General features: G+C 50.4%; 4 protein-coding genes across 4 annotated transcripts; 3 read left to right on the top strand and 1 right to left on the bottom strand.

Annotated features, from left to right (window-relative positions):
- Positions 1-10491: 10491 nt before the first annotated feature.
- Positions 10492-11890, top strand: EV420DRAFT_1683647 (uncharacterized protein; the record flags this gene model as incomplete). Its single annotated transcript, XM_060479246.1, has 2 exons — positions 10492-11796; positions 11849-11890. The coding sequence occupies 2 exons, from the start codon at positions 10492-10494 to the stop codon at positions 11888-11890; spliced, it is 1347 nt and encodes a 448-aa protein (XP_060330410.1).
- Positions 11891-19402: 7512 nt separating this feature from the next.
- Positions 19403-20580, bottom strand: EV420DRAFT_416315 (uncharacterized protein). The gene is made up of 5 exons (XM_060482027.1): positions 20565-20580; positions 20440-20512; positions 19703-20387; positions 19509-19643; positions 19403-19449 (listed from the first exon to the last, which is right to left on the bottom strand). The coding sequence occupies exon 3, from the start codon at positions 20254-20256 to the stop codon at positions 19816-19818; it is 441 nt and encodes a 146-aa protein (XP_060330409.1). The 5' UTR covers positions 20257-20387; positions 20440-20512; positions 20565-20580; the 3' UTR covers positions 19403-19449; positions 19509-19643; positions 19703-19815.
- Positions 20581-22063: 1483 nt separating this feature from the next.
- EV420DRAFT_1480266 (uncharacterized protein) lies at positions 22064-23013 on the top strand (the record flags this gene model as incomplete). Its single annotated transcript, XM_060469662.1, has 3 exons — positions 22064-22652; positions 22704-22906; positions 22969-23013. The coding sequence occupies 3 exons, from the start codon at positions 22064-22066 to the stop codon at positions 23011-23013; spliced, it is 837 nt and encodes a 278-aa protein (XP_060330408.1).
- A 921-nt stretch (positions 23014-23934) lies between these two features.
- EV420DRAFT_416215 (uncharacterized protein) lies at positions 23935-24655 on the top strand. Its single transcript, XM_060482026.1, has 3 exons — positions 23935-24267; positions 24320-24376; positions 24429-24655. The coding sequence occupies exons 1-3, from the start codon at positions 24077-24079 to the stop codon at positions 24505-24507; spliced, it is 327 nt and encodes a 108-aa protein (XP_060330407.1). The 5' UTR covers positions 23935-24076; the 3' UTR covers positions 24508-24655.
- Positions 24656-26547: the final 1892 nt, after the last annotated feature.

The following is a 26547-nucleotide window of genomic DNA, read 5'->3' as shown; positions in this document are numbered from 1 at the left end:
TGATCCACTGGTTCTGGGATCGTCCGCTCCAGCTGTCTCCGGTATAGGTTGCATCTTCCTCCTCGTTCGGGTAGAGGTCACCAAGGAGGTCTTCGAGTCGGATTCTTTCAAGCTCGGTGAGCTCATCTCCTTCGAACTCTGTATCGACATCCTCTTCTTCGCGCGACTCCAGATCCCCTCCTTCTTCTCCTGACTCGCTTGAGACTGGAGACTGAGCGAAGAGGCCTGGTAGGGGCGAGTCTCCTCGGTCGAGGAGTACCCCCCGGGTATCGGTGATGTCGACGGACTCGGCGGAGGCGCTTCTGTAGGAGTCGGTGCTCGATCCTGAGGATCCCGAGCTGGACTGCGACGACCCGTAAAGGGACTCTCCAGGTCCTCTGGGTGTGATGGGTCGGCCATCGTGAAGGATTTGTTGAGAGGCTGCGGGGATAAAGATTACCGGTGGCGGATAGGCCAGCGTTGCCGGTACGTAATGAAACGGGAGTTGTGCTCGTACGCGCCTCTGTTGGCGACAGCACCGCTGGATGTAGTACAAGGAGGTGAACAAGAAAAAGGTTATAAAAAGCGCGGAGATGACGGGAATGGCGTCGGATAAGGGCATCCGTTCGCGGGCTTATTTTCCGAGATAGCCGGCGGTTAGGATTGACCATACGACGGTCAAGGCGATAATTGTGAGAGCGGCGAGGGTCGCGATAATCAGGTTGAGGTCGGTCTCGTAAATGGGACCGGTCATCAACGAGGTATCGTCGTCGAAGGATGGGTCAGTCAATGCCAGCAATATGACTGCTAACAGTGAAGCTGACTTCCAGGATAGGTTGAATAGGTTCGTGGTGCCTCAGACGAGGGGAACGTATGTGCCGTATATAGCGACCAGCAGTCCTGCCAGAAGCGGTGCGGCGATACAGACTCGGATGAGAGCAAGGGTAAGTAGAACAGTTACTAGAACTGCAAAGATGGGGTCGTTAATGATGTGGGGTAAGATCCACGCGATTATGGCGGCTTGTAACAGTAGATTGATGGGAGTAACCCAGAGGGCTACTGCGATAAGGAGGTGTATCGGATGAATTTTGATGAGTGCTTTTCCGTCGGTCCTCTCGTTGTACGCTAATAGTCACGAGACTATCCTCACGAACGTAGGGCGAAGACTTCTCTGGTCAAGCGGTGTAGAATTCTTGCTGGATCCTGGGTGATCGATGGGCACCGACTAACGTCTAGGTGCTGCTTAGCGACCTTTCGGTCCAGCTGGGGAATATAGTCTTTAGAGAGTTGGGCAGCATTCGTTCTTGGACGTGGCGCTGAGCAACGTGTGTCGAGCTTCGGCTAAATGTTAGCCACTAACTCTTATCGACTTAGATCAACTCAAGATCGCCACTCGCACTTCGGTGGACGATACGAGAGGGGTCAAAGTAGATGAAGGAGAGCCAGTCACGAACTTAGATAGTCACGAAACAGAGAGCTTTGAGTTAGGTAGATTAAACCTTAGCCGAAGCTGGGGTTTAGACCAGCTGAGGCTCTACTTAAATACACGTTGGGTATCCTAATAATAGTACTGTGAGAATGTCCGATCAGAATCGCGTCATATCGTAAGCATGATTACGAGAGTAAGGAAAAAGAAAAGAATAAACCGTAACATCGGTGTCCTCTTCTTCTATCACTGGGACTCCGTCTGCTTCGTCAGTGGTTACTTTGGGCCACTTTCCTTCAATGAAGTCGATTTCTAACTCGGGATTGAAAGCAGGGTGCCAGTTGATAGGTATGTCCTCGACTATCCTGTCAATTTCTTCCGAGTGGGCTTGCGCTGAGCATTGGGATGATGGGACTGTGATTATGTCAGTGAGACATGGAGTTTCTGGCTCGTGGTGTGTTGCCAAGTTATTAGGCGGGATTTTATCATTGACCCCCACTGTTCTTCCTTTGTCATCGACCTTCCACGAAATCTTTTGAATACGAGCCTCGTACTCGTTTACGAGCTGCTCCACGTTGGCCATGTCAGAACGTTTTACCCAAGAGTTTTCTTCATGGGGGTATCCCTTCCACTTCACCAAATATTCGGTTATTGTGCGACGGGTTCGTCCCCGACCTATGACTTTATCTCGCTGCTCCACAATTTCCTCAATCTCGTATTCTTCCTCGTCATCGATCAGTTCTGGGGGCGGCCGTTTGGGACATGGTTGATTGGGGAATTCGGGAGCGTGGTACGGGGTCAAAAGGGATTCATTGAACCGATTGTGAATCTTCCAGGCTACCGGGAGCTTGAGTTCGTAGGCGGAGGCCCCCTTTCTGGCCACGACGGTGAAAGGTCCTACCTGTCGATCGCCGAGTTTTTTGGTGGGTCGTGGCAGATTTAGGTTGGTAGAATCCAGCCACACCTTGTCGCCAACCTGGTACTCCATGGCTTTGTCCTTATGTTTGTCATAGGCCTTTTTCATGGATTCGGCTGCCCGTTCCAAAGACTCCCTCGCCTTCTCCTGTACCTCTCGAATACCCCGGACTAGCTTTGAGGCGGCCAGGACGACTTCGGGGTGTTGAGCTGTCTTGATGACTTCCCCGTCCCTCCCGAATACAACTTTATAGGGAGAGTAGCCCATTGCTGAATGCTTTCGGTTATTGTGGGTGAACGCGGCTAATGGTAACCACTCGCTCCAGTCATCTTGTCGATAGTTTACGAACATTTTAAGATATTTTTCAATCTCCTGGTTGACCCGCTCCGTCTGTCCGTCCGTTTGAGGGTGGTAAGCAGTGGAAGGATTACCGGTGACTTGGATAAGGCGATAGAACTCTTTCATGAATTTGGATACAAAGATGGCTCCTCGGTCTGAGATGACCTTTTTGGGCATTATACCATATGGTACATAGACTTGGTCTCGTAGAATCTTGGCAAAGCCGAGGGATGTGAGCTCTTCAGTACATGCGACTGGAATTATTGTCCTGGAGAACCTGTCGACTATGACTAGGATGGAGTCACATCCTTTCGAGTTAGAGAGCTTAGTGATCATATCGACGGAAATGTGAGTCCACGGTTTTATGGGGACTTCATTCGGGTGTAGAGGAGCCTTCTTTGGGCGACGATCTGCTTTGGTTCACTGACAGACTTTGCACCCCTTCACGTATGCCTCCACCTCCCGACGCATCCGAGGCCACCAATAGTCACGCAGGACGAGTTCCTTGGTTTTTTCTATGCCCGGATGCCCTGCCGTGATATGATCATGCCGTAGTGCTATGATTTCTCCTCGTAACCGTCAGTCCATAGGGACGTAGATATGCCCGTCATACCAGAGTAACTCTTGATTTAGAATGATCCCCTTCTCGTGGTTGAGGGAGTCTGAGATGCCTCGGTCCCACTTATGCACATCGTGGGTGGCCAATTTGATCTTCTCCTGGAGCTCCTCCGAGGTGGGCATTATTAACGCTCAGAAATGTTCCGCTTTCAGGACTGTTACGTCGTGGTTGTCCTCCTTCCCCTGGTCGTGATCTGCTCGTCGGGACAGTAGGTCCGCTTTCCTATTCTGCGCCCCTGGTTTGTGATGCAAGGTGAACTGGTACTCCGCCAATTCGGTCACCCACCGAGCTTGTCGTCAGTTGAGTTTCTGGGGTTTACGAAAGTACTGGAGGTTGGAATGATCTGTCCAAATCTCAAAGTCCTCTCGGGCTCCCATAAGGTATTGGTGCCACTCTTCTAAGGCAATCATGATGGCAAGGAGTTCCTTGTCATAAATTTCATAATTGCGTTCCGTGACGGATAATGCCTTGGAGAGGAAGGCCACCAGTCGCCACTTCTCGTCCTGCCATTGAGATAGCACCGCCCCAATGGCCCCCTCACTGGAGTCCGCTTCTACCCTGAATTTTTCTTCATCCAACGGTATGGCAAGCACCATGTCTTCGCAGAACAATTCCTTCAGTTTGTCAAACGCCTTTTGTTGCGCTTCTCCCCATCTCCATTCAACCTTTCCCGTGAGCGAAGTGAGAGGTTTAACATGTTTGCTGTAATCACGGATGAAGCGTCGATAGAAATTGCAAAAGCCTAAAAACGACTGTAGTTCCTGCTTCTTGAGCAGGACTGGCCAGTCCAGTAGGCCCGCAATTTTTACGGGATCCATACGAATCTTCCCCTCGTTGATGATTACTCCCAAGTACTCGGTCTCCTCCACCTCAAATTCACACTTCTCGGCCTTCAGGAATAACTTGTTGTCCTGAAGTATCTTTAGTACTTTCTGCACGATCCATTGGTGGTCCGCCTTGGTTTTGGACGCGATGAGTATGTCGTCCAAATATACCGATACTTCTCCCGCCGCAATGAGGTCTTTGAAAATATTGTTCATCATCCATTGAAAGGTCGCAGGAGAATTGGTAAGTCCAAAGAACATGACTAGGGGTTTGTAGAGGCCGTGGTTAGTTCGGAATGCCGCCTTCCACTCATCCCCTCGCTTAATCCTAACGTTGTTATATCCCCACTGCACGTCCAGCTTAGTGAAATACTTTGCCTTCTTCAGCCTGTCCATTAGTTCCCCGATGAGCAGCAACGGGTACCGATTTTTGATAGTCATTTCATTAAGCTTTCGATAGTCCTGCACTGGACGAAGCTTCCCATCTTTTTTCTTAACGAAGAAGAAAGGGGAGGCCATAGGGGACTTCGACGTTTGAATGCACCCCGTAGAGAGGTTCTCGTCAAGGAACTTGTCCAATTCTTCCTGCTCGGTGGGGTTAAGGGGATAGACTTTGCAGTCTAAATTCGCATTGGCATTGGGAATCAGCTCGATGGCATGATCCCAGGGTTTCTGTGGGGGTAGCTCGTCAAAGTTCTCTTTAGCGAAAACATCTTGAAACTCTTGATATTCCTCTGGTACAATTTCCTCGAAAGACTTGGCTGCCTTTTTAGAATTGGCCCGGGCGGCCAGTTCATTGGCCTTTGTCCCCAGAGCCCATACATGGAAGGCTTCTTCAAAGTCAATCACTAAGATAGTATCACCCTCTTCGTACTCTTCCCACTTGGACGAGGGGTTGGTGTCCGGGAGTGAGAAGGGAATCTTGCGGCAGGCACAGCAGGCTAGGGTGACAGCCCCCGTATCCCAGTCGATCAGTGGGTTATGCCTTTGCAGCCAGTCGTGCCCAAGAAAGAGGGGTGTGGTTCCTAAGTCCACCACAGCCAGCTCGATCCTTTCCACGTGATCCCCAATTCGTAGTCGTACCTCGGCGTACTCGGTGATGTCGCCCCCTTTGTTCCTAGTGCCGTCGGCATTATAGACTGGGACCGGGCGGGCTGCCTGCTTGAGATTAATCCCATGCGCCTGGACCCAACTGCAGTCTATAGAGCTTCCAGTGGCTCCGCTGTCTACTAGCGCCTTGAGTGCGAATGTACTTCGGGTGTCCAACGTTTCCAGGTGCACACTAATAGATACATTGCGTCCTTTCCTTCCCCTTATGTACATGGGGGGTTTCTTTAAATCCTCCATCCACTCCCACCTGTCCCTCGCTTCTCACGCGGTCTCTGGCTGTTCTTTGAGCATATCCCACAGCTTAACGGTCACTTCTCCGGTCCTTCGAGGGTGCACCCACCGTTTCAAGGTGGAAAATGCCATGGGTTCATCCCTGGCGAGGCGTAACACGTGGCGAGTCCAGTGCACTCCAAAGGGCTCATAGTACATATCGAGGACCGCCCTTTTTGCCTCAGGTGCTAGCTCGGGTTCCGGGGTCACACGAGACGTCCCCTTGGGTGGTGTAATCGGTATGTCGGACCGTAGGTGGGCTTCTTCATCTTCGACTTCTTCTAACGAAACGGGAGTTTTCTTGCCTCGAGGTGGCATTTGGTCACCGGGCTGAAGAGGGCCCCTCGGCGGCACTTGGTCACCTTCCGACGAGTTGGGGGAGGAGGGCTCACTGCCCTGTGTTCGGCCCTGGCCTGGGGCACTTGTGCGTGGCGTTGTAACCTCCCCGTTGGATCCATACTTATCCTCCTTCCTGTACCCGGCGGTACTTTCGGTAACCCTAGGTGGACGCACACATATTGGCTCCCCAAGGGGGTCGGCACCATTTGCAGATGAGGCCACTACTGAGTGTAGGTGGTCCCCTTGGTTCCTGGCCTCAGCTGCTTTTCCACCGCTGACTGGAGGAACAACAAGTGAAGGCCCGTCAGTCGGGGTTGTCAGCCGATTCTCCCTGCCGGGGCGACTACAGCCACGTCTGGCGTTCATCTTGTCTTGACCTGAGGCACTCGCTGGGTTCTCCAGAACTTCCCCCATACGGTCAAGCGGGGGTTCCGGAGGTCGGACAGCCCCTAGAGGTTCATTGCTGGATGCAGGCTGCGTGGAGCGGCGGAAATCCCCTCCTACGCCATGAGCGTTTCGCGATTCTTCTTTCTTAGTTCCTTCTACGGGTAACGCAGCGAAAATGTTATGATATTGTTCGTACGGGGTACCTACATACGTAGTATAAGTCTGGCTAGTAGTACAGGAGCGCGCACCAGATGAAACTAAGTCCTTTGCCGATGCCGTCGAATCGCTTATTTTGATGCTGGCTCGTCTTTTGATGACTTCTCCTCCTTGACCTCCTCGATCTTCGTGTCCTTTCCATTCTCTTCCTTCTCAGCCTCTGCGAGTAGTTGATGGAGCCATTGAGTGGGGATCTTTTTGCGAGGTGGGAGTTTGACGGGGAGCCATTTTGATTTGTCCATCGGACATTTATGGTCCCGGCTCCATCCGGTATTCCCGCACTTGAAGCACCGCTTATCGCTTCGCAGCTTATCGATTTCCATCGGCTGCCCGGCACCCCCATAGGTAGTTCCCATGGCGTCCTTCTTATCGCCACCAGAACCCTGTCCCCCCCCCCTTCTGCGATGACTGATTGCCTCGACCCGAACCAGCTCCTTGGTTCGAGGAGGACTTACTGCCCAACCCTTGGGTGGCGTTGTATCAGTAGTTCGCGTCGATTCTCAAGACTCGCGCCTTCCATTCCGCATAGGTCGTGAGGCGCTTGTTGTCCCCATGCATGACCGTATTTCGAACCGTGGGTCGTATGGCAGCTTCTATGGCTTCGAACATCTGCTTCTCATCTCTGAATTCCTCGCACTTGTGGGCCAGCCTTTCAAACTTCACGAAGAACTCTATCGCTGATTTGAAGTCGGACTGTCGGACCTTCTTCCATTCCTGCTTCCAGATGGTCAGTTCGGCCACTTCATGGAATTGGACGGTTAAGTCGTGCGAGAATTCTTGCCACATCGGGAACCTCCAATGTCCCGACGGATCCCTGTATCAATAGTATTGGTCGCCCCACCACTGCTGTGCTTCCCCTCGTAGGTATCCTTGCGCGAACGTGATACGGTAGGGGTTTTGCCCCTCCTGATTCATTGTGTAATACATTGGGAAGACCTGGAAGTACACCTCGCAGTGGTGAAGGAAGCGGTTGATGTCGGAGGATACCCCGGTAAAGTATTCGGGCTGCGTGACTAATTTGGGTTTTACATCGTTCCAGGGGTTATTTACGGCTCCGGGGGCCAGCTGCCAAGGAGGAATAGGTTCGGGGGGCGATGGTGGGACCGGTGGGACTGGGGGGTTAGGCAGCCGAGGGAGAGAGCGCAAATGCGGGTTCTCCCCTGGTGACGGGTACCCACCCGGATACGAGGGCGGAGCCGGGGGCTTTGGTGGCCCTTGAGGCGGTCGTGACGGTACCATGGACTCCTTTCCCTTTTTGGAGGGTCCTGCTCCTGCGTCGGCCCACCCATCGTCGTTATCCTCTCCGGCGTATCCGTCATCCCCCCCTCCGGCTCCTGCGCCGAACGTGAAGGTCTCCAGGGGGTGGGGCATCGGTTGAGGGCATCGGTAGGCTTCACACCCCTGCCGTAGATGGTCTGGATGAGTGAGATTCCACACTATCGTTGCTCAGTGCCACGTCTCCACCTCTAAGATGTTCTTCATCAAATAGACGTCACCGCTGTACTTGGCGCTCCGGTAATCTGCTCCTGCATCGGTAAGGAGCCACTGTGGGTCCTTCTCCATGTCCTCCATCATGATCTCATACAACCCCTCCCAAGGGAGGAGGTTGAAGATGGCTGGTACCGATGCTCCGGCACTAATGATCATGGTCCGAGCTGCCTCCATCACCCTTTTCTCGATGGATTGATTTGGTGGCCTGCTCGGCATCCTCCCTTTCCTTCCTCTCTCGGGTGATTCAGTCGATCTCTCGGTTCCTTCTCCAATGTCCAATGTCGGAGTCCTCGTCACTGATCTCAGCCTGGTAGGAGTTCCAGGCTCTCCTTCATGCCTCAAGGTCTGTTCCTGCTCGCTGGGCTGCGCCGGAGTATCGAAGGGCAGTGGTTCGAATTCTGAACTCGACTTCGGCAGGGGTTGCATCGGGTTCGAGGGGGAGATCCCAGAGTGCGTTGGGCCCATGGAGGGTGTTGATTTCAGCTTGTCGGATGTGTGTGTCGTTCGCTCTTGCTCTGTCCATTCGGGCCTGAACTTCTGGGGCGAGCCGGGCATCTCGAGAGAGTTCGAGGGACTCGACGAGCGTGTGATAAAGGAGCATCCATGGACACTGGTAGCGGGGGACGGGTTCCGCAAAGGCTCAAGACGCAACCGATGGGGTAAAATTGGGGACTCTGGGGAGTTCTCCGGTGCCGGCAACTGTTCTAAGTTCCTCGGGGTCGTAATCTGGGAACTCGGCCCAGAGCTGCTGATCCTCCGATTCAGGCCTGGGGATGACGGTGGTGGTTGTGTTGGTCCCTGTGACCAGGGAGACTGGGATGGTCCTTGCGGCCAGAATTCTGGCCACAGGAGCTTCTTCCCCTGGGTCGGCATAGACCCAACTTGTGCGGGGATGCCAGGCGACTGGTACTCCCCGGTTGGCTGGCCAATTAGGTCCATGGGCCCTTGCTCCATCTGTATGGGAGGTAGTTGTGGCGGAGGCCCCAAGGCCAAGCTCTCCGGAATCTTCATCAAAGTCGTCCCTGTTTGCTCGGCTCTTCTCGTATCTCCTTCTTTCCCTTGCTTCCTCTGCTGGGAGTCCTCCTTGGACTTCCCTAACCGCCCACTCATCTCCAGGATCGGGGTCAGAGTCTTCTTCGTCTGGCCCCCCATCGTTCTCAAGGAAGTTGCGGAGCCTGCATCCTTCTTCGTCCCAGAGATTGAGAGCGCCTTCTTCGCTCGACTCCATGCTCCCTCCTTCTTCTCCTGACTCGTCGTCGCTTGACTCGCGGCGGACTGTAGGCTGATGGAAGATTCCTGGTACTGGCGAGTCTCCTCGCTCGTAGAGTACGCCCCGGGTATTGGTGATGTCGACTGACTCGGCAGTAGCGCTTCTGTAGGAGTCGGTGCTCAACTCTGAGGATCCCGAGTTGGATCGCGACGAGGCGTAGAGGGACTCTCCAGGTCCTCTGGGTGTGATGGGTCGTCCATCATGCAGAGTTTGTTGTGAGGCTGCAGGGATGTCGATCACCTGAGGCAGGTATGCCGGAGTGGTTGGAACATAATGGAACGGGAGCTGCGACCTGATTCGCCTTTGCTGGCAGCAACACCGGCGTATCTGGTATAAAGAAATGGACAAGAAAAAGAGTATAAAAATGGTGGAGATTATGGGAATGGCGTCTGATAAGGGCATCTACGCGTGGGTTTATTCTTCGAAGAGTCCGACGGTTACGATTAACCATGCGATGGTTAGGACCAGATAGAGTTCGCTAGTTGTAAGCAGCACAATGATCGCTGAAATAGCGACTATTCGTATGATGACGATAACTGGCTCCAGGGTGAATGATTTAGTAGTGGATGATTCCTATGAAGAGGGTTACGAGGACGGCTGCAAGGATTGGAGCCGAGACGTAAGTCCTCAGGATAATGATGATGGTTCCGACCTCCGTTAATGCTAAGATCAGCGGATCCGGTAACAGGAGGGGCAGGACCCAGATGGTCACTGCAGCGATTACGATGATGGGATAAATGTTGGGCAGCATACAATTGCTGGGCAACTGAAGACGAGCTTCGGCTAAATGTTATCAACCAACTTTAATCGACTTAGATCGAACTAGGATCACCACTCACACTTCGGTGGTCGATACTCTAGCAAGTCAAAGATGATGTATCAAGTCGATAGAGAACAAGGAGACACGAAACACGGAGTTCGATGTTGGGTAGATTAAACCTTAGCCGAAGCTGGGTTTTAGGCCAGCTGAGGCTCTACTTAAATACACTTGGATACGCTAATAATAGTACTGTGAGAAACTGTCTGTGACGGTCGCATATGAGTAATCAGGCTGAGTAAAACAAAGAAAAAGGAAAAAAGTGAATAAATCGTAACACCAAACCATTTCTATCGCAACAGCCTTCAGGCTATTCTGTGCAGGTGCCCTGCTATATGCAATAGGCAGAGTATTCTCTTGCTGCCAATGCAGAGACCATGCACGACTTCCAGTACAACCCGTTCCCCCCATCACACACTTACCGGTACCATACTACTACGTACAACCGTACCCTAACACTATAGCCCCCCCCTTCCCGATATTACACGATGGCAGACCCATCACCCCAATCCCGTCCCCAGTCTCCAGTCGAGCAGGATCCATTGACATCACGGAGCCCATATCAGAACACTCAAGCGCAGGATTCACACCTATCCATCCAAACATCCCACTCCCAGCAGAGCCAGGAGAAGAAGAAGAAAGGGATTTTGTGGAGTATATCCGACAAGGTGGACGCATCGATGACCTTGTTCCGTCATCGATCACAGAAACGACCCCTGACCCCCATACCAGAAGCTTCTACCTCGAAGCACTCCAGGCATATGAGGAAGCACTCAATCGGACAGGAATCGACGATGGTGGAGACTCAGATGGAGGATCTTACCATCCTTGGTCCCCATCCCCAGCACCCTCCTCGACAATTCGAGCCTTCTCCCCTGGACGAAGAGTGGTACCAGGCAATGGCCCAAGCATGGGCAGATGGCCAATCCATGAGGGAAGAGCCGCGAGTAGCGGAAGTACCTCCATCGTTTCCAGGACCTCCCAGGAAACCATCGAGGCCCCTTCCCCTGAGCCCTACACCCCCCATGGTTCTCCCCTCCCTGAAGACCAGCAGCGACAAGCCATCTGGGACTGGATCGAGGCCAACAATGATCCCCTCCCCCTCCCTGAGTACCCTTGGCATTCTCAAGGGGTCCCTGCTTACCCACCGTATCGAGGCCCCCTTAGACCAGACTCCCCGACCCACGGACAGCCCAAAAGAGCTTTTGTCACCGAGAACCGATGAGTCACAGAGGCCCATGTGCTCGCCAGCCCCGTCATCCCATTCGAGCGACCATGGACCCGGGTTCACCTCGTGCTCATCAAGTCCGGACTCGACATACAGTCTGCCAGGCTCCCTCCAGAAGTCAAGGCCTGTCTGGAGGCTGGAAGAGAGGTGGCAGCACTCAGCAGGAGCATCAGGGAATATGAAGAACGAACCTGGCCACATGAGTTTGACAGGACTGCCATCCCCAATTCGGAACCCAACCCGACCTGGGTCTCCAATTCACATCACCCATGTGCCAACTTCATATGCATCAGGTACGGGATCTCCGAACCTGAAGACATCACTGCCTTCAGAGGCATGGCAACCTACGACTGGACCGGAGTACCGGTACTCAACAACGATGAGGCCTGAAGATATGCAGCAATCTACTCGGCCCCCCGTCTGGATCCAGGACAATATGCCGACGAAGCCACCCGTAGGAGGATACTACAGGGAGGTGCTCAAGGAGGTGCATCTCGTCTTGGATAGGAAGGTTGCGATGGTCTCAATGCTCCTATGGGGGCTCACATGGGACGAACTATTTGATGTACTCGTGTATGGATTATGCATGGATCTGGGATGGAGGATGATGGAGGCAGGAATGGATTACAGCAGTGCAGGGCATGCTGGGAATCAATTAGTAGCAACAAATATTATCATGGTCAAAACGTATTGCATGATGGCAAACATTTGGAACATGATCCATCCCGAGGACCTGAAGGAGTACAGTGCCCCTTACAGAAGGCCAGCACCCATGCCAATAGTACTGCCGGTACGAGCGGCAGCTCAGGGGGCTGATGACGGGTATGCTGAAGGAGAACTGAGCAACTCAGCAACCAAGCAGCCATCGCAAACCCTGCCCTCGGCACCACCACCAGTACCATGGCATAACTGGCCAGGAGGATACCTGAGCCCACACCACAATTGGGTGCTATGCTCGATCCCACAACCCCTGAATCCCACACTCCCCGCTGTACTTCCACCAGGGCCTCCGCCACCGACGCTCCGTCACATTTACATACCCAAGCCACAGCGAACATTTACGACAGTATCAAGCCCAAGTTGTGCAAAGTACCCGACGAGTGGGATGGGAGCTCGGACACGATGAGGCAGTACTTCAACCAGTGCGAAAAATACTTCAAGGTGTTTGCCCAATATTACACCATGAACGAACATGGCGACAACCCATATCAAGTAGCATTCGTGGAAGGATACCTCTCTGGGGAGGCAAGGCAATGGTGGGACCAGCAGGAACACATCTATCGGGACCCAGTATGAGGACACTGGAGATACCTGAACTGGTTCGAATACCGAAACCGGTTAGAGACGAGATTCCAGGAAGAGGCGGAGTTGGCCATAAAGAAGCAGAAGTGGCAGAAACTCAAGCAGTCGGAATGCAAAACGGTGGTGGAGTTTTTCGCTCGCTTTGAGGAATTGGCGATCCAGTGTGACGAATTCAGAGACAAAAAACAGATGTTCGAAACGGTAGAAAAGGCTATCCACCCAACCACCTGAAACACCATCATGCATGGGGACAATGACCATCCCATGACCTATGCCGAGTGGAAATGATGGGTGATACATATCAATGCCAACTACCAGTACAACATCGCCCAGTCTGGGGGAAACCCCAATAAGCCCTCCTCAAATAATAACTCAGGTCGAGGCAACCAAGGGTCGTCAGAAAAAGCCAGCAGCTCTGGGAATTCCAGTGACAAGCGAGACGCAAGCAGTACCACGTACGGTGGACAGGGACAGCCAATAGAGATCGATGAGTTGAAGGCCAAGAAACTGTGCTTCCGATGCAGGCATGAAGGACACTTCAGCTGTGACAACAAATGCGACACCGACAAGTCCAAGTGGAAGAAGGTGAAGCTGCCACCACGCAAGAAGGTGAACGTGGCCAGACTAAGACAGTTATTGGTGGAGGCAGAGAAGGAAGAAGGGTTAGCAAACACTACAAGGGTCGAGGAGGTAAAAGACGAGCCGGCGAAAGAATAAGCAATTTGCTTTTGTCAGCCAAGGACTTCATGGACAAGGGTACGGGCTCATCTTTCACTGGTCAAACTTATGATACTTCTGTAGGTACATCATATGCAAATTATAACAAATTTTCTGCACTCAGTATCGAACCCATGGAGTCAGAATTGCAAAACAACAATGGGGTACGAGGGATTTCCCCCACTGAACAACCGGCAGTGAACCCCATGAGGCGCGATCCATGCGCAACTTCAGAAACGGACAAGCAAACCACTGCTGCTGGTGGTGGGGGATCAAGAACAAGTAGGCTCAGCTGTGATGGTCAAGAACCCCTCAGGAAAGCGGAGGATCATGCCGCAGGGACAGTGGAGGCCTGTAGCATAACAGTGCTCCCAGATGAAGGTTTGACAGTAACCGACATTGTCCCTGGAAGCAGGAGCGATGCCCAACCTCGGATCAAGCTCCCAGGGGGCGAGAAGACCAACCGAAGTGGACTTCTGGAGGGGCAACCGGCTGAGGACTACACTGGCAGCGCTCACCAAGTACCACCGAACACTTCTGCAACTGAGAACGGTGACCAGCAGACCAGGTTCCTCTCTCAAACGACGGACCCCAGCATTGTCCTGAAGCCCAACGGAGACATTCTCATATACTAGGTATGCCTTCCTAATTCCCATAATGGCACTGGGGGCTCGTGTCCCTCAGTGGGTGGGCAGGAGGGACTATTATGTTCTCTTAAAAGTGCAGTAACCGTGGAAGAGGTCCCAGATGAGGAGGACGATTTCAGCTATCAACAGAGTTTGAGGAACTTGAAAAAATCCTCCCTGTGTGGGCCATCCCTGAGTGGAAAAGTCCTTAGTAGTGCAAGTGAACAGGCAGAAGTCTCAGTAACTGCAGAAGAACAAAGGGCCACAAAACCTGCAGCGAATGGTGACCAGGGGAAGACCCCAAAGCTGAACGGCCTACCAGCCAAGTACTCTTCAGTGGAGTACCCTGAATGGCGATGGATGCAACCGTTCAGTCCAGATTGGACCCGATGTGCGCTCCGTTTAGCTAAATCAGCAAGTGAGATGCGAGGTGTACTCAATGGGTGGGTACATCCTAGACGAATAATGGAGGTGAACGATGAGTTAGTGGAAAGCTTGAAGGAAAAAGCGGACAAGACATACCTCGACAGGGAAGAAGCCCTAGAATGGCTAGACAACTTGGCCCTACCCCCACAGTACATACACAGGGGCTGGGGATGGAGCATCACTATCAAATGTCAGATCAAAAGGATAGACACCCTAGATGCATACGACATCACCGCCCTGGTAGACAGTGGGTGTACGGGCAGTGCCATCAACTGGAAGTGGGCGAAAAGCCATTTCCTCAACACTTGAAAGGTTGCGAGGTCTGTCCCAGTTTATAATGCTGACAGGACCAGGAACAAAGGAGGAGACATCACCAAGTACGCAGAACTAAGGTTATGGATCAGGGATCATACAGAGTATTTGGAACTGGCAGTTGTAGACCTGGGCACCACCCCCTTATTCCTGGGGTTTGACTGGTTAAAACGACACAACCCCACCATTGACTGGAAAACAGGAACGGTGGTACTAGCCCGGTGCGACTGCCGCAAAATACCATTCAAACTACCTGATGAGGATCCCGATGCAAAATGGGGAGAAGAATTCGAAGAAGGTGATATGATATTGGTGGTGGACTTTGAAGAGGCGTTCAACATACAAGCCATGGGCAGCAAATCAAACGAACTAGCTGCTAAGGTGAACAAAGAGAAAAAGGAGAAGACGTTTGAAGAAATGGTACCCAAACAATATTGGGAGTACAAAGACGTGTTTGACAAAGCCAATTTTGATGAACTCCCAGCTCGAAAACCATGGGATCATGCCATCAAACTCATCTCCAATGCCAATGCCAGTCTGGACTGCAAAGTCTATCCCCTGAACCCTGCCGAGCAAGAAGAGCTGGACAAATTCCTGGATGAAAACCTATCCATGGGAAGGATTCAGCCTTCCAAATCTCCCATGGCATCCTCATTCTTCTTTGTCAAGAAAAAGGATGGCAAACTTCGACCTGTCCAAGATTACCAAAAGCTCAATGAGATGACGATTAAAAACCGTTATCCCTTACCATTAATCTCAGAACTGATGGACAAGCTGAAGGGAGCCAAATACTTTTCCAAAATGGACGTTAGGTGGGGATACAACAATGTATGCATCAAACAGGGAGATGAATGGAAGGCAGCCTTCAGGACGAACCGGGGATTGTATGAACCCCTGATAATGTTCTTTGGACTCACCAACTCGCCCGCCACATTCCAGTGGATGATGAACAATATCTTCAAGGACTTAATTGTGGGAGGAAATGTAACCGTATATTTAGACGATATCCTCATTGCCACAAAGGAAAAAACGGAACATTGAAGGCTGGTAAGAGAAGTGTTGAAGCAGTTGCAGGAAAACAAATGTTTCTCAAAGTGGAGAAGTGCGAGTTTGAAGTAGAGGAGACAGAATATCTAGGTGTGATCATCAGTGAAGGATCGATTCGTATGGACCCCATCAAAATTGCGGGATTACTGGAATAGCCTACCCCGACAAAAAAAAGGGAACTTCAATCCTTTTTAGGGTTCGCCAATTTCTACCAGCGGTTTATACGAGATTATAGCAAAATCATAAAACCACTGACAAAGCTCACCGGAAAGAATCCATGGATGTGGGGGGAGGCGCAACAGGACGCATTTGAAAAAATAGAAGAGCAGTTCAAAAACGATGTCGTTTTAGCCATCCCCTTAGACTACGGGAGATTCCGAGTGGAAGCGGATGCCAGCGAAGGAGCAGTAGGGGCGGTATTGTCACAAGAACAGGAAGGAAAGTGGAGGCCTGTGGCATTCCTGTCTAAGTCTCTCTCCGATATGGAGCGCAACTATGAGATATACGACAAGAAACTGCTAGCCATAATGATCGCCCTAGAAGACTGGCGACACTACTTAATGGGTGCGAGGGAGGACTTTGAAATCTGGACAGATCACTCAAATCTGCAGTACTTTCGTAAACTGCAGAAACTCAACCGCAGGCAAGCACAGTGGGTGACAGAGCTCGCAGAGTACCAGTTCACTCTTCATCACAAACCAGGTGCACAGAACCGAAAGGCAGATTTACTGAGCAGAAGGGATGACCACGATCAGGGGAAGGAAGACAATAAGGACCTAGTGGTGCTGAAGCCAGAACACTTCCATGCAATGGAAATGCCCACCGAGGAAGAAGTCCATGCCAAGATCAAGAGGGTTACCAAAATCCTGGGGAACTGGGACAAGGGAATAGCTGTGTCTTTAAATCACGAAAAGGGCATGAGCAAAAAGGCAGACCTCTTGTTCTATGATGGGAGAATTTATGTCCCAAGAAACCAGGAACTAAGGGGAGAAATCATTACGACCAAGCATGATCACAAAACTGTGGGGCACCCAGGAATCAAGAAGACGAAGGAGTTGATTCTCCACAATTACTGGTGGCCAAAGATGAGGAAAGACGTAGAAAAGTATGTGCAGGGATGCAAGGTATGCCAACGGACAAAGGGAAACACCCAGGCAAAGAAGGGGCCCTTACACCCTAATGAAATTCCAAAATCGATGTGGGATCACATCACGGTAGACATGATTACCGGACTGCCAGAATCCCAAGGATATGATGCAATCCTAGTAATCATGGATAGGCTATCCAAGGCAATTATACCAGTACCATGTACTCAAGAACTATCATCATTAGGGTGGGCAAAAATATTGCATGACCAAGTCTACATGCGATATGGAGTAATCCCCTCAAAGATCATCTTGGACAGAGGCCCAATGTTCATATCGAAATTCATCAAGGAATTCTATGCAATCGTCAACATCAAAGGGAATCCCTCTACCACATATCACCCTCAGACAGACGGACAGACTGAGCAGGCAAACCAAGAAATCAACAAATACCTGCAAATGTTCATCAATTATCGACAGGATGATTGGGTGGAATGGTTACCTCTAGCTGCGTTTACCCACAATAACAGGAAACACTCCTCGACAGGGTATTCGCTGTACAAGGTGAACTTCGAACGAGATGGACAAACAATGACTATGGAAAGAAAGAAGGCAGAAGTACCAGCGGTAGAAAAATTTGTGGAAGAAATAAAAAGGACTCAGGAGCAGGTGGCGAAAGCCTTGGAGAAAGCAGCAGAAAAGATGAAGAAGGTGTACAATAAGCATAAAGGAAATGCGGAATCGTATCAGATAGGCGACAAGGTATGGCTGGACATCACAAACCTCCACCTTCCATGACCAAAGAAAAAGCTCGATGACAAGCATGTAGGACCCTTCGAGATAATATCCAAAAAGGGTGCCTCCACATATGAGCTCAAACTTCCGGCTCACTGGAGGATCCACAATCGATTCAACAAGGCATTACTAATGCCATATCATCCACCCAAATTCCTGAACCAGCCCAAACCAAGTCGACCACTGCCTGACCTCATTGATGATGAAGAAGAATATGAAATAGAAGAAATTGTGGGAGAAAGAGATCGCACAGTGGGAAGAGGAAGAACACGCAGAACGGTCACCGATTACCTGGTGAAGTGGAAAGGATACCCCGTGGAGGAGAACTTGTGGGTCACCCAGGCCAACATGGCAAATGCGGAGACCCTAGTCAAAGAATATGAAGAGAGACTCCAAAAGATTCAGTGGGCGATGCGACCGGATGGGAAACTAGTCGGAAAGGACAACAAAATCCCTGAAGCATACCTACAACCGGAAGGCATCATCGAGTATCATGACCCAAACACCCCGTGCGTTTCAGAATGTGGTGACACCGAAGCCTCATCAGAATGTATGAATGAAGACCATGAATACATTCACCAATACGAGGAGGCAATCGGAGGAACAAGCGCATCAATGGAGGAGTGTCAAGGTTCCCTTACCCCTGAAGACCTTGCAGAAATGCAAGAATTCAAAGAAAAGCATAAGGGGTGGGACAGCTATGACAGTGATGGGGAAAGTGATTGCAAAAGGGGGAGTGAGTACATATAACGAGATCATTCAGGACGAATGAATCTTAAGGAGAGGGTAATGTTACAATTTTTCCATTTTTCTTCTTCAGCGCTTGTCTTTATCTTATCAGCGCATCCAAGTGCTCGGACAGTTCACACATTGTCAATGCATGACTCTCATGTTGTGCTGTGACACCCGGACATCATACAATTCCCATTGTTTCATGCATGGTTACCGAACCACAGTAGTCTATTATTAGCATACCGAACTTGTATTTAAGTAGAGCCTCAGCTGGCTTAAACCCCAGCTTCAGCTAAGGTTTAATCTACCCAACTCTAAAGCTCCCCGCTCCGTGACTATCTAAGTCTAGTTACTGGCTCATTCAGACCAGCATAGACCTCATCGTGAACAATCCACCGAAGTGCGAGTGGCATTCCCTTGTTGATCTTTGTTTGTCGAGTTGGTGGCTAACAGATGAGAGGATGGATGAAGACTCAAGTAATGAAATGTACTCCATTGAAAAGGGGGTTGGTGCGAGGGTTGGATGCTGTGGAAGGGAGTGATCAATGTGCAGAGTTGATTGTTAAAGATGAGGGTGGGATAGAACATGGTTTCAAGATCACAACCACACACAATTACCTGATACCTGAAAACACTTACACCATCCTGATGCCTGCCTATGACCCAGTTGACACCTGGTTTATGAGTAACTTTTACCACTGCTATTGTGTTGTTAGACGAAGCCTGCCAGGGAAAAGGTTTGAGAAAGTGTCAGTGTTCCAAATTCTGGATGAAGAAATGGGTCAGTTATGGGATCTAGATATTACTAAAAGGTGTCAATATATTCTTGTTTAAGTGACACAATGCGTAGTAGCCACCAGCTCCGCGAAATTCTTTTTACCGATGTCCATAAGCCTCAAATGCCTTGACTGCCACATCTCTGTACAGTCATCTCCGACAAGACGCCAGCGCTGACGGACCTTTTGCCTATACTAAAAGTGCCAGCCAACACCAGGCCGAAATCTCTACCAATGTTGCCGCGGGACCTTGATTTCGCACCAGAGAGTCTGTAAACAGCCACCGCGAGCTCTGCTGCAAATGCAAGTGTCTTACGATGCCATCCCGGGAAAGTATCTTGAGCGAGTAGTACACGATCTCAATTGGGATCAGCCAGGACCGTAGAGAAGGTTCAGACGACTGGAGAAAAGAAAGAAATTCTTAATATAATGATGGAGAATATTGCGATATGAACATACCCATCAGTTTACTCCATGCGACGGATGATGCTCTCCAGAACAGGGCCATGTTCCTCCTGAAGCGGGTGGATTACATCGATGGTGATGAAGCGAATGAGATTCGTATAATCAGTATTAGTGTTTTTACGCGTCACACTGGTCCAAGTATCAAGAATAATCAGCGACGAAACCAAGATGCAACTTAATAAGCCGACCTTTCCGGCACTCATAGGTGCACAAAGAAGAATGAGCTTATCGGTGCTCAATGCGATAGGGTAGACCTTGCTCTGAACGTGATGAAGCTTGGGAATAATGGACAGGTGTGCCTTCATCTCGGCTCACGTCCTTTCGTGCACAGCAACTTGAACAAGTCAACGCATGAGCTTGGTACACCAGACGTCGATGTTGCAGAGTTTGGGAATATTGCCACGATATTAAAATGCTGGTAGTCGAAGAGCTGGATTTCGCAGTCACGAAAGCTGGAGCTGGAGTTTAGGATGGAGAGTACAAAGAAGGCTTTATCAGTAGTAATGATTGGGTCCAGTAGTGGGTACATCTCAGCGATCTGTCGTGGGAAGACACTGTCTTTATCGGCCTTGGATTTCGAAGATTCATACCAATGACTAGCACCTCCATCCTCAGGTGCAGCTTCACCGTCCCCACCCTCTTCGCCGTCGACATTGTCTGATTCATCTCTGAGTTCGAACTCTTCTTCGACCTCTTCCTGCTGTTCCTCTTCATCAAACGTCCTAAAATATGTTTGGAACATCTGTGTTGGTCGTCAACTCGCCAGTCAATCCCTATATCCTTCTGCTCCGTATTGTAGCGCATCATTCTTTCGTCCTCAGTGCCATAGTGAGTGATCTTTCTCGACAGACTGATGATCAAGCAGCTTAAAGGCTAAGCGTAGATTAGTCGGATTTCTGAAGACACAAGCGATATATAGACCTACAATATGAGTGCATGGCATTGTACTTGAGGCATGAATGTAACTTTGTCCATGCTAACGAGGAGAGATGCGTACCCTAAAGAGGAAGCGTTAGTGAGTTGTCATACTGTGCTGAAGAAAGGCTTTACCAGTGTGGTGCACCAGGCACGAGGAGTAACTTGTTATACATCGCAGACTGAAGTTCATAGACGACGAGTGCATCGACGACAAGAGTTCCGCCAAATCTGGGGCACATGAAACGAACCCTAAGTAGTCGAAGACATTGAGAAGGACTATTTTGAGAGCTGAGGAGATAGGAAACGAACCTGTATTCGAAAAAGTCAGAACGGAATGTTGGCGAGAGGAAACCACAGACTTAAGAAAGAAACGCCTCGAGTGGGTTTGCTATTCGGCAATTTTTCCCCTTATCTCATGTCAAAAAAAACCCATGCAGCCTGCCAGAAGATGCTCGTAACACCCCCGCAAACGATACACGTCGAAGCGAACCTGAATACAGGTGGTGAAACTTTGATAACATAGAGGATATGTCGTATGGCGCTGAGGGGTTGTGATTGATTGTGTAGGCGAGAGGCGGAGGGCAAGAGTGAGAACCGAGGGTAGCGGAAGGTTTGAACATCTCTCCCCTCCCCTGCCTCGCCCCTAGGCTACTATCCTCCTGCACAGGCGGGTACCTCCTTGAGCTAAGAATCATCCCACGACGGTAATCCTGTTCGGCGGATGTTTCATACATTGACTGCTGCCAACTATCGAGTGATGCGTATCAGGGCATGCTTCAAGGGAAGTGACAGTCGCGCTGATGTGGGTGAATAAGATTGGGCTATAGCAAGAGTGAGTACGGCTGATCGTGGATGAAGGAAGGGAGAACTACCATCCCGAGTCCGCTCTTATCACCTTTTGATACTCCCTTCCCTTCGCACTATTGGTCGCCGACATTGGTAGCAGCCTCCTTGAGAGTTCTCGTTACTTGAACAAAAAATCACCGCTTTAGCACCAAACGCGTACCTTAACGCGAGAGGGGAAATGACGTAGAATATAAGACGGCACTATGAGCGCACAAATCATCCGTCTCCAGAGTCCGATCTTCCATATCGATGTTTATTTTTCTCAGTGGGTGTCCGTCATGGGGAAGTTGGCCTTGATCTCACGAGTCAAGCGTTTTGTGATCAGTGCCATCGCTCAGCTGTAATGAAGTGTTAGAATTGTATAAAACGAGAAGAAAAAACTTGCCGCGTATTAGTGGAAATGATTGTCTTGAAGGAACCTCAGAAGTGTGACGTCACCAAACCAAATAGCTGACGCCCAGCTTTCAACGCTGCTTCGACCACCAGCTCGACTTCGTTCCGTCCTGATCCATATTCTCCTGTCATTCTCCCTACGTGTTGATCGGCCCTACCTCGCGTCAGCGCTACAAAATAGGAGGGGAGGATGTACCCACTCACGATCGCCAGACTCCAAAGGCGCCGCCTGGTATCTTCCTCTACCATGCACGAACGGCCCAACGAAAATGCGAAAAACAAGGATAGGGATCGATTAGATGTTGCCTGGTTGGTGCAAGGAGTATAGGAAAAATATCTTGGTGAGAACATGATTCGGCGCATACACAGCTGTTCTGCACCGCAACCTGGAGATGTCTGAGGTCCTCCAAGCTCAATATCAGCCTCTTTCTCTTTGTCCTCCTATGTCCAACGTCCAGATATACCTGAAGCCCCGACCCGTCTCCTCCATCTACGGACATTCAAATTATCTCCCATTTCAATGGAACCCCGACTTCAAATATGGCCCATTCTTCGCTGGCTACGGGCCAATCCCCCTGGACGCCACAGAGGTATACACCATCCACTCTCCCGACCTCTCTGCTGGGATCGCGACCTTCCATAACGAACTCATCCCCAGCCTCGCCGACGCTGAGGCTGAGGTTCCTGATCCCGACAAAACACACCGTTCTCTCTGGCCCAGCCTTCACGAACTCCAGAGGACAAAGATGGGACCAGTGTCTCAATTCTTGCGCAACAGTGAAAGCCATGTTAATATGCTCTACCAAGGCGACCACGCACACTTTCCGCCGCCCCCAGGAGTGTCGAAGGATCCCGAATGGCATAAACTGTTCTTTTCGATCTTGGCTAGACGGGACGTCGAGCTGCTTGATTCGGATGTTGATACCGAACTGGAGATATTCGCCTGGGCGTATATGCACTACATGGTGTTCTACGTAAGCCGTAAGTGACCGTCACCTTTGGTTTCTTCTTTGATTTTTCTGTTCTACATAGTTCCATGGATCAAATTGCGGACAGAGATGGCTGATCGTAAAGACGCATATGCCACCAATTCCCCCTTTTCAGCTAAAGGGTCGATGTCACTGGACGAATTCAGGGCCGAGGCTCTCCTTTTTCCGTCAAAGTATGTTCCCCAGGGTAATAATCCGGACAACGATCGTCCCAGCACAGATGTTCTGATGCACTCTGTCCTTCGTGTACGTCGCAAATCTCTTTACACTTACTACTTCTATTCTGACTTCTCTTTCTCCGATTTCAGCGAAGAAATCCCTCTACAGCGCCTGATGATGCCGATCTGGTTTGACTGGGTCGTTCTCTTGGTCGGACGATATAATCATAAATCGTTCATCGACTACAATACAGTTATTACAGATAAGACAATAATGGACAGCTAAAAATCACACCTCGTAGCATCGCAATAAGGTACTCGGTTCTGAGAGTCCCTTGAGAGACAGTACTAGATATCCAATCGATGCTAAGAAAAGGAGGGGAGTAAAGCTAACACGTCAAACGGAGGGTCACGCCAGCAGCGCGTACTGACGTTCTCACGCTCCGACTACCACCACCAGAACTCGAAATTGCCAACTCGCTGCCATCCTAGACGCAGCCTTCGAATTCGTCGCACCGCAGACGATGCATTGATCGATTGCTTGCTCACATCAACATCCTCTCTATCACATCTACTACCTTTCCCCGGAATTTCCTCCACGGTGCCGTCATAAACCAATCTTCACTCTCAGCACCCACGCAACCAAAGCCTAATTTACCCTGTACCAATCTTTCAAGTGCAGATATGGCAGGATGAGCGCCTCACGTACAGACGGAAGGAACGCCATCGGACGCCAGAAGCGAGTTGCGGGGCCCAACGCTCTGATGGCCTCGCTATGGTAGATTGGGAGACGCGGGAGCAGGGTTGGGGATCATCGTGTTTCGGGAGCATCTACATCTTGGAACCCGTTCATGCATGCGACTCTCGCCTCTACTAGCTACGCCCTTTCCACACATACGGAAACTCCACATCGATAACGCCTTGCGGGCTGACATCGAATGCCGGTACACAGATAGGCCATGAAAGACGAGCATTCGACATCAGTGGACGTCGGGCGATTCTGGTGACGGGTCTAGCTAGTGGCTATAGACGGCCTATCAGTCGGATACTCAACACTTGACAAAGCCGTGCATGATTCTATGCCGGAGCCAGACGCGTGCGAAGTACGTGAATTCGAACAATGGCCTGCTTCGAGCGTCACTTTCATAGGAGGAGTTATTGAGGACTCACGCGCACGGTCGACATCACAGCAGACGTCAAGGCGTGCGCCCGGTATCCTCCCCTGCCGCGCACAAAACAGTATTGGCATCTGTTCATCATGGCCTCTCTCAGACGAATCCTCTTCTCTCGTTTCCTGGATCTATCTGCTTCAACGAGTCTCCTCGTCCCTTTTCCCGAGACACCTGGACGGGCTATACAACACGCAACCCCGAGCCAGCATTTCGCGTGCTTAAGAGGAAGGAGGGAAGAGATGCTGGCGATAGCCATGGGTGGTAGACCGATAAGCTGGTATGACAATTTTTTTCGTGGATTTTTCTTCTTTGACACGTCGACTGTAAAGGCTATTGCGCTACCCTGATCTACACGATTCCTTGTCCTTGCGAGAGGAATACTGCCGGTGGGTTATAATATCAGGGACTATTGAGTTTTCTCTTATTTGCTACGTTCAGCGTGCTCGTGGACAAAGTCATCTGGAGAAGGTTCTCATGCACCACTGATCATCGATCACGTACGAAAACTCTGTCGTAGATTTTACCACCACATCTGCCGCATCTATCGTTCGACCTTGTCGAGCAAATCAGACATCAGGCAAATCCTTACCGAACTCGCCGCTACCGACATCTAATTTTGGCCGCGTCTCATACGTATATGCCCTGACGATACCATTCATCCCGGTTCCTTGTCGACCAAGGGTGGAAGAGCTCGACTCGACATGATCAAAATTCGGGTCATGCTTGAATCATCGAAACCCAAGGAATTAGCTGGGGAATGTCTGCCGTCAATTATAGCAGGCGGTGCGTTGTAGAGCCGAGTAGAGATTGATAATGGTGATTAAGTGCAGGCTCGATAAACGTCATCCGAGGCGGAACGCGCGTTACATGTGTTCCATTGACCTTATGCTGCAGTGCAACATGCTTATCATCGCTCTATACCACTCATACCTTCCCTTCCTTGCCGAGATCGAGAAGGTTGCGGGCAGGTCCTCAGTCACAACAACACCCACACGGCGGTGAGAAGGTCTGGCAACGAACGAGACGTCGCTCTACGGAAGGAGGTCCCAGAAAAAAACTACGGGAGCTACAAGTCCTGAAACGAGGAAGTGGTGATATAATCAGGGCTAGGGAAAATTTGTGCACCTTGAGCGAAGTCAAAGCATTTGAAATGCTTCGCTTAAATCCAGAACGTTTGAAAGATGGAAGGTGGAAAAGCTGCAGGTCACAACATGAGCAAGGAGGATGTCTTGGTAGGAGTATAAGCTGCCGGAGCTGATTCGATGGATCAAGACGTGTCTGCTACATTCATGCAGTCGTCTTCATTGATGTTTCTCTCTACCTCAATGCTTAGTTTGCTCAACTACGCTTCGTTCTCTTCGACTCAAGAACACGAAACGCAAGTCCGGCGTACTCAAGGGTCAGCTGAACTGAGGCTTGTCAACTGGTTCGTGTTCTTTGTCTCGTCTTTCTGTATCGTCGTTTCTTAATGTCTGCAACAGCATCCTCGCATATTCTGGATTGCAATCGATTGCTTTTCGACCTGTCAATGATATTATTCTTCTAGTGCGCCCGTCTCGACCCTGAAGATGCCGTTGCGTTTGGGGAAGCCATCTCGTTTCAATAGTTCAAACGTCAATTTTCGAAGAACGGCACTCGGAACATCGACTTAAAGTCAGTTCTATCTCTCTCATAGCACATCATTGGCTCGTACTTATATTTTTCGTTCATTTGTTAAAGAAAGGACCCATTTGCTTCGCAGTTTTCGATACAAGGCTGTTTTTGTTGTACTACGCTCCGTCTCCTCCCCGTGAAGTGAGTTTTCGTGGTAGATATCAAATTTCCTACTAAAAACTTGGGCCTATTGGTAGAGGCTAATAACTCACTGTCGTTCGCGCGGGACGAGCATGGGGTCTTTACCGGTGCAAATGTGCGGTTCTACTTCATCGTATAGATGGATCGGTCTTATCCTTATCGAGGATGAATCCGGAGGGGAACCGTTGAGGGATTGGACGACCGCAATCCGAGTAGATAGGTCGGGAGAATGGACAGAGTATACCTCTGCAGCGTCTGTCCGGTCCGTGGTGGGCAGGTGCTTTGGGCGCTTCATCCGTTCGTCCGAATGCAAGATATCCAAATGGCGCCTATTCCAAGTGGTGTTTATAAATAAGCCTACCTATAGGTGCCGTCCTTGGCAAAATTCATGCCTTTGAGGCCATTCCACCAATCCTTACCATAATAAACATGTTCCCGATCTATAGGCTAACGTTCTGGAATAAGGTGCTCCTTATTGTGCAACCTTAATGAGCTCGAGACGACGAAGACTTCTACCAGATTGTTCACACGAAGACCTCGCATCAGTGCGGAGTTGCACTCAGGCTGTACGTCGAGGCAAACAGCTTCTTATTTAGCACTCTCTTGACTGTATGCCCATCTTGAGCGCGGAAGATAGAAACTAGTATGTATCATTAATGCCTCGCACTTCGAGTACTCAGTACGATAACATTAGCACTGTTCAAGGTCTCTTTTTAATCATTTTTCGACGGCATGATTTCGACTAGTGACCAGCGTGGATCCT

Source organism: Desarmillaria tabescens (genome assembly GCF_030435595.1).
Source record: "Desarmillaria tabescens strain CCBAS 213 chromosome Unknown EV420scaffold_19, whole genome shotgun sequence".
In the NCBI taxonomy this organism is placed as follows: domain Eukaryota; kingdom Fungi; phylum Basidiomycota; class Agaricomycetes; order Agaricales; family Physalacriaceae; genus Desarmillaria; species Desarmillaria tabescens.
The sequence above is the reverse complement of the archived record's forward strand: the minus strand, read 5'-3'. Positions and strand labels throughout refer to the sequence as shown.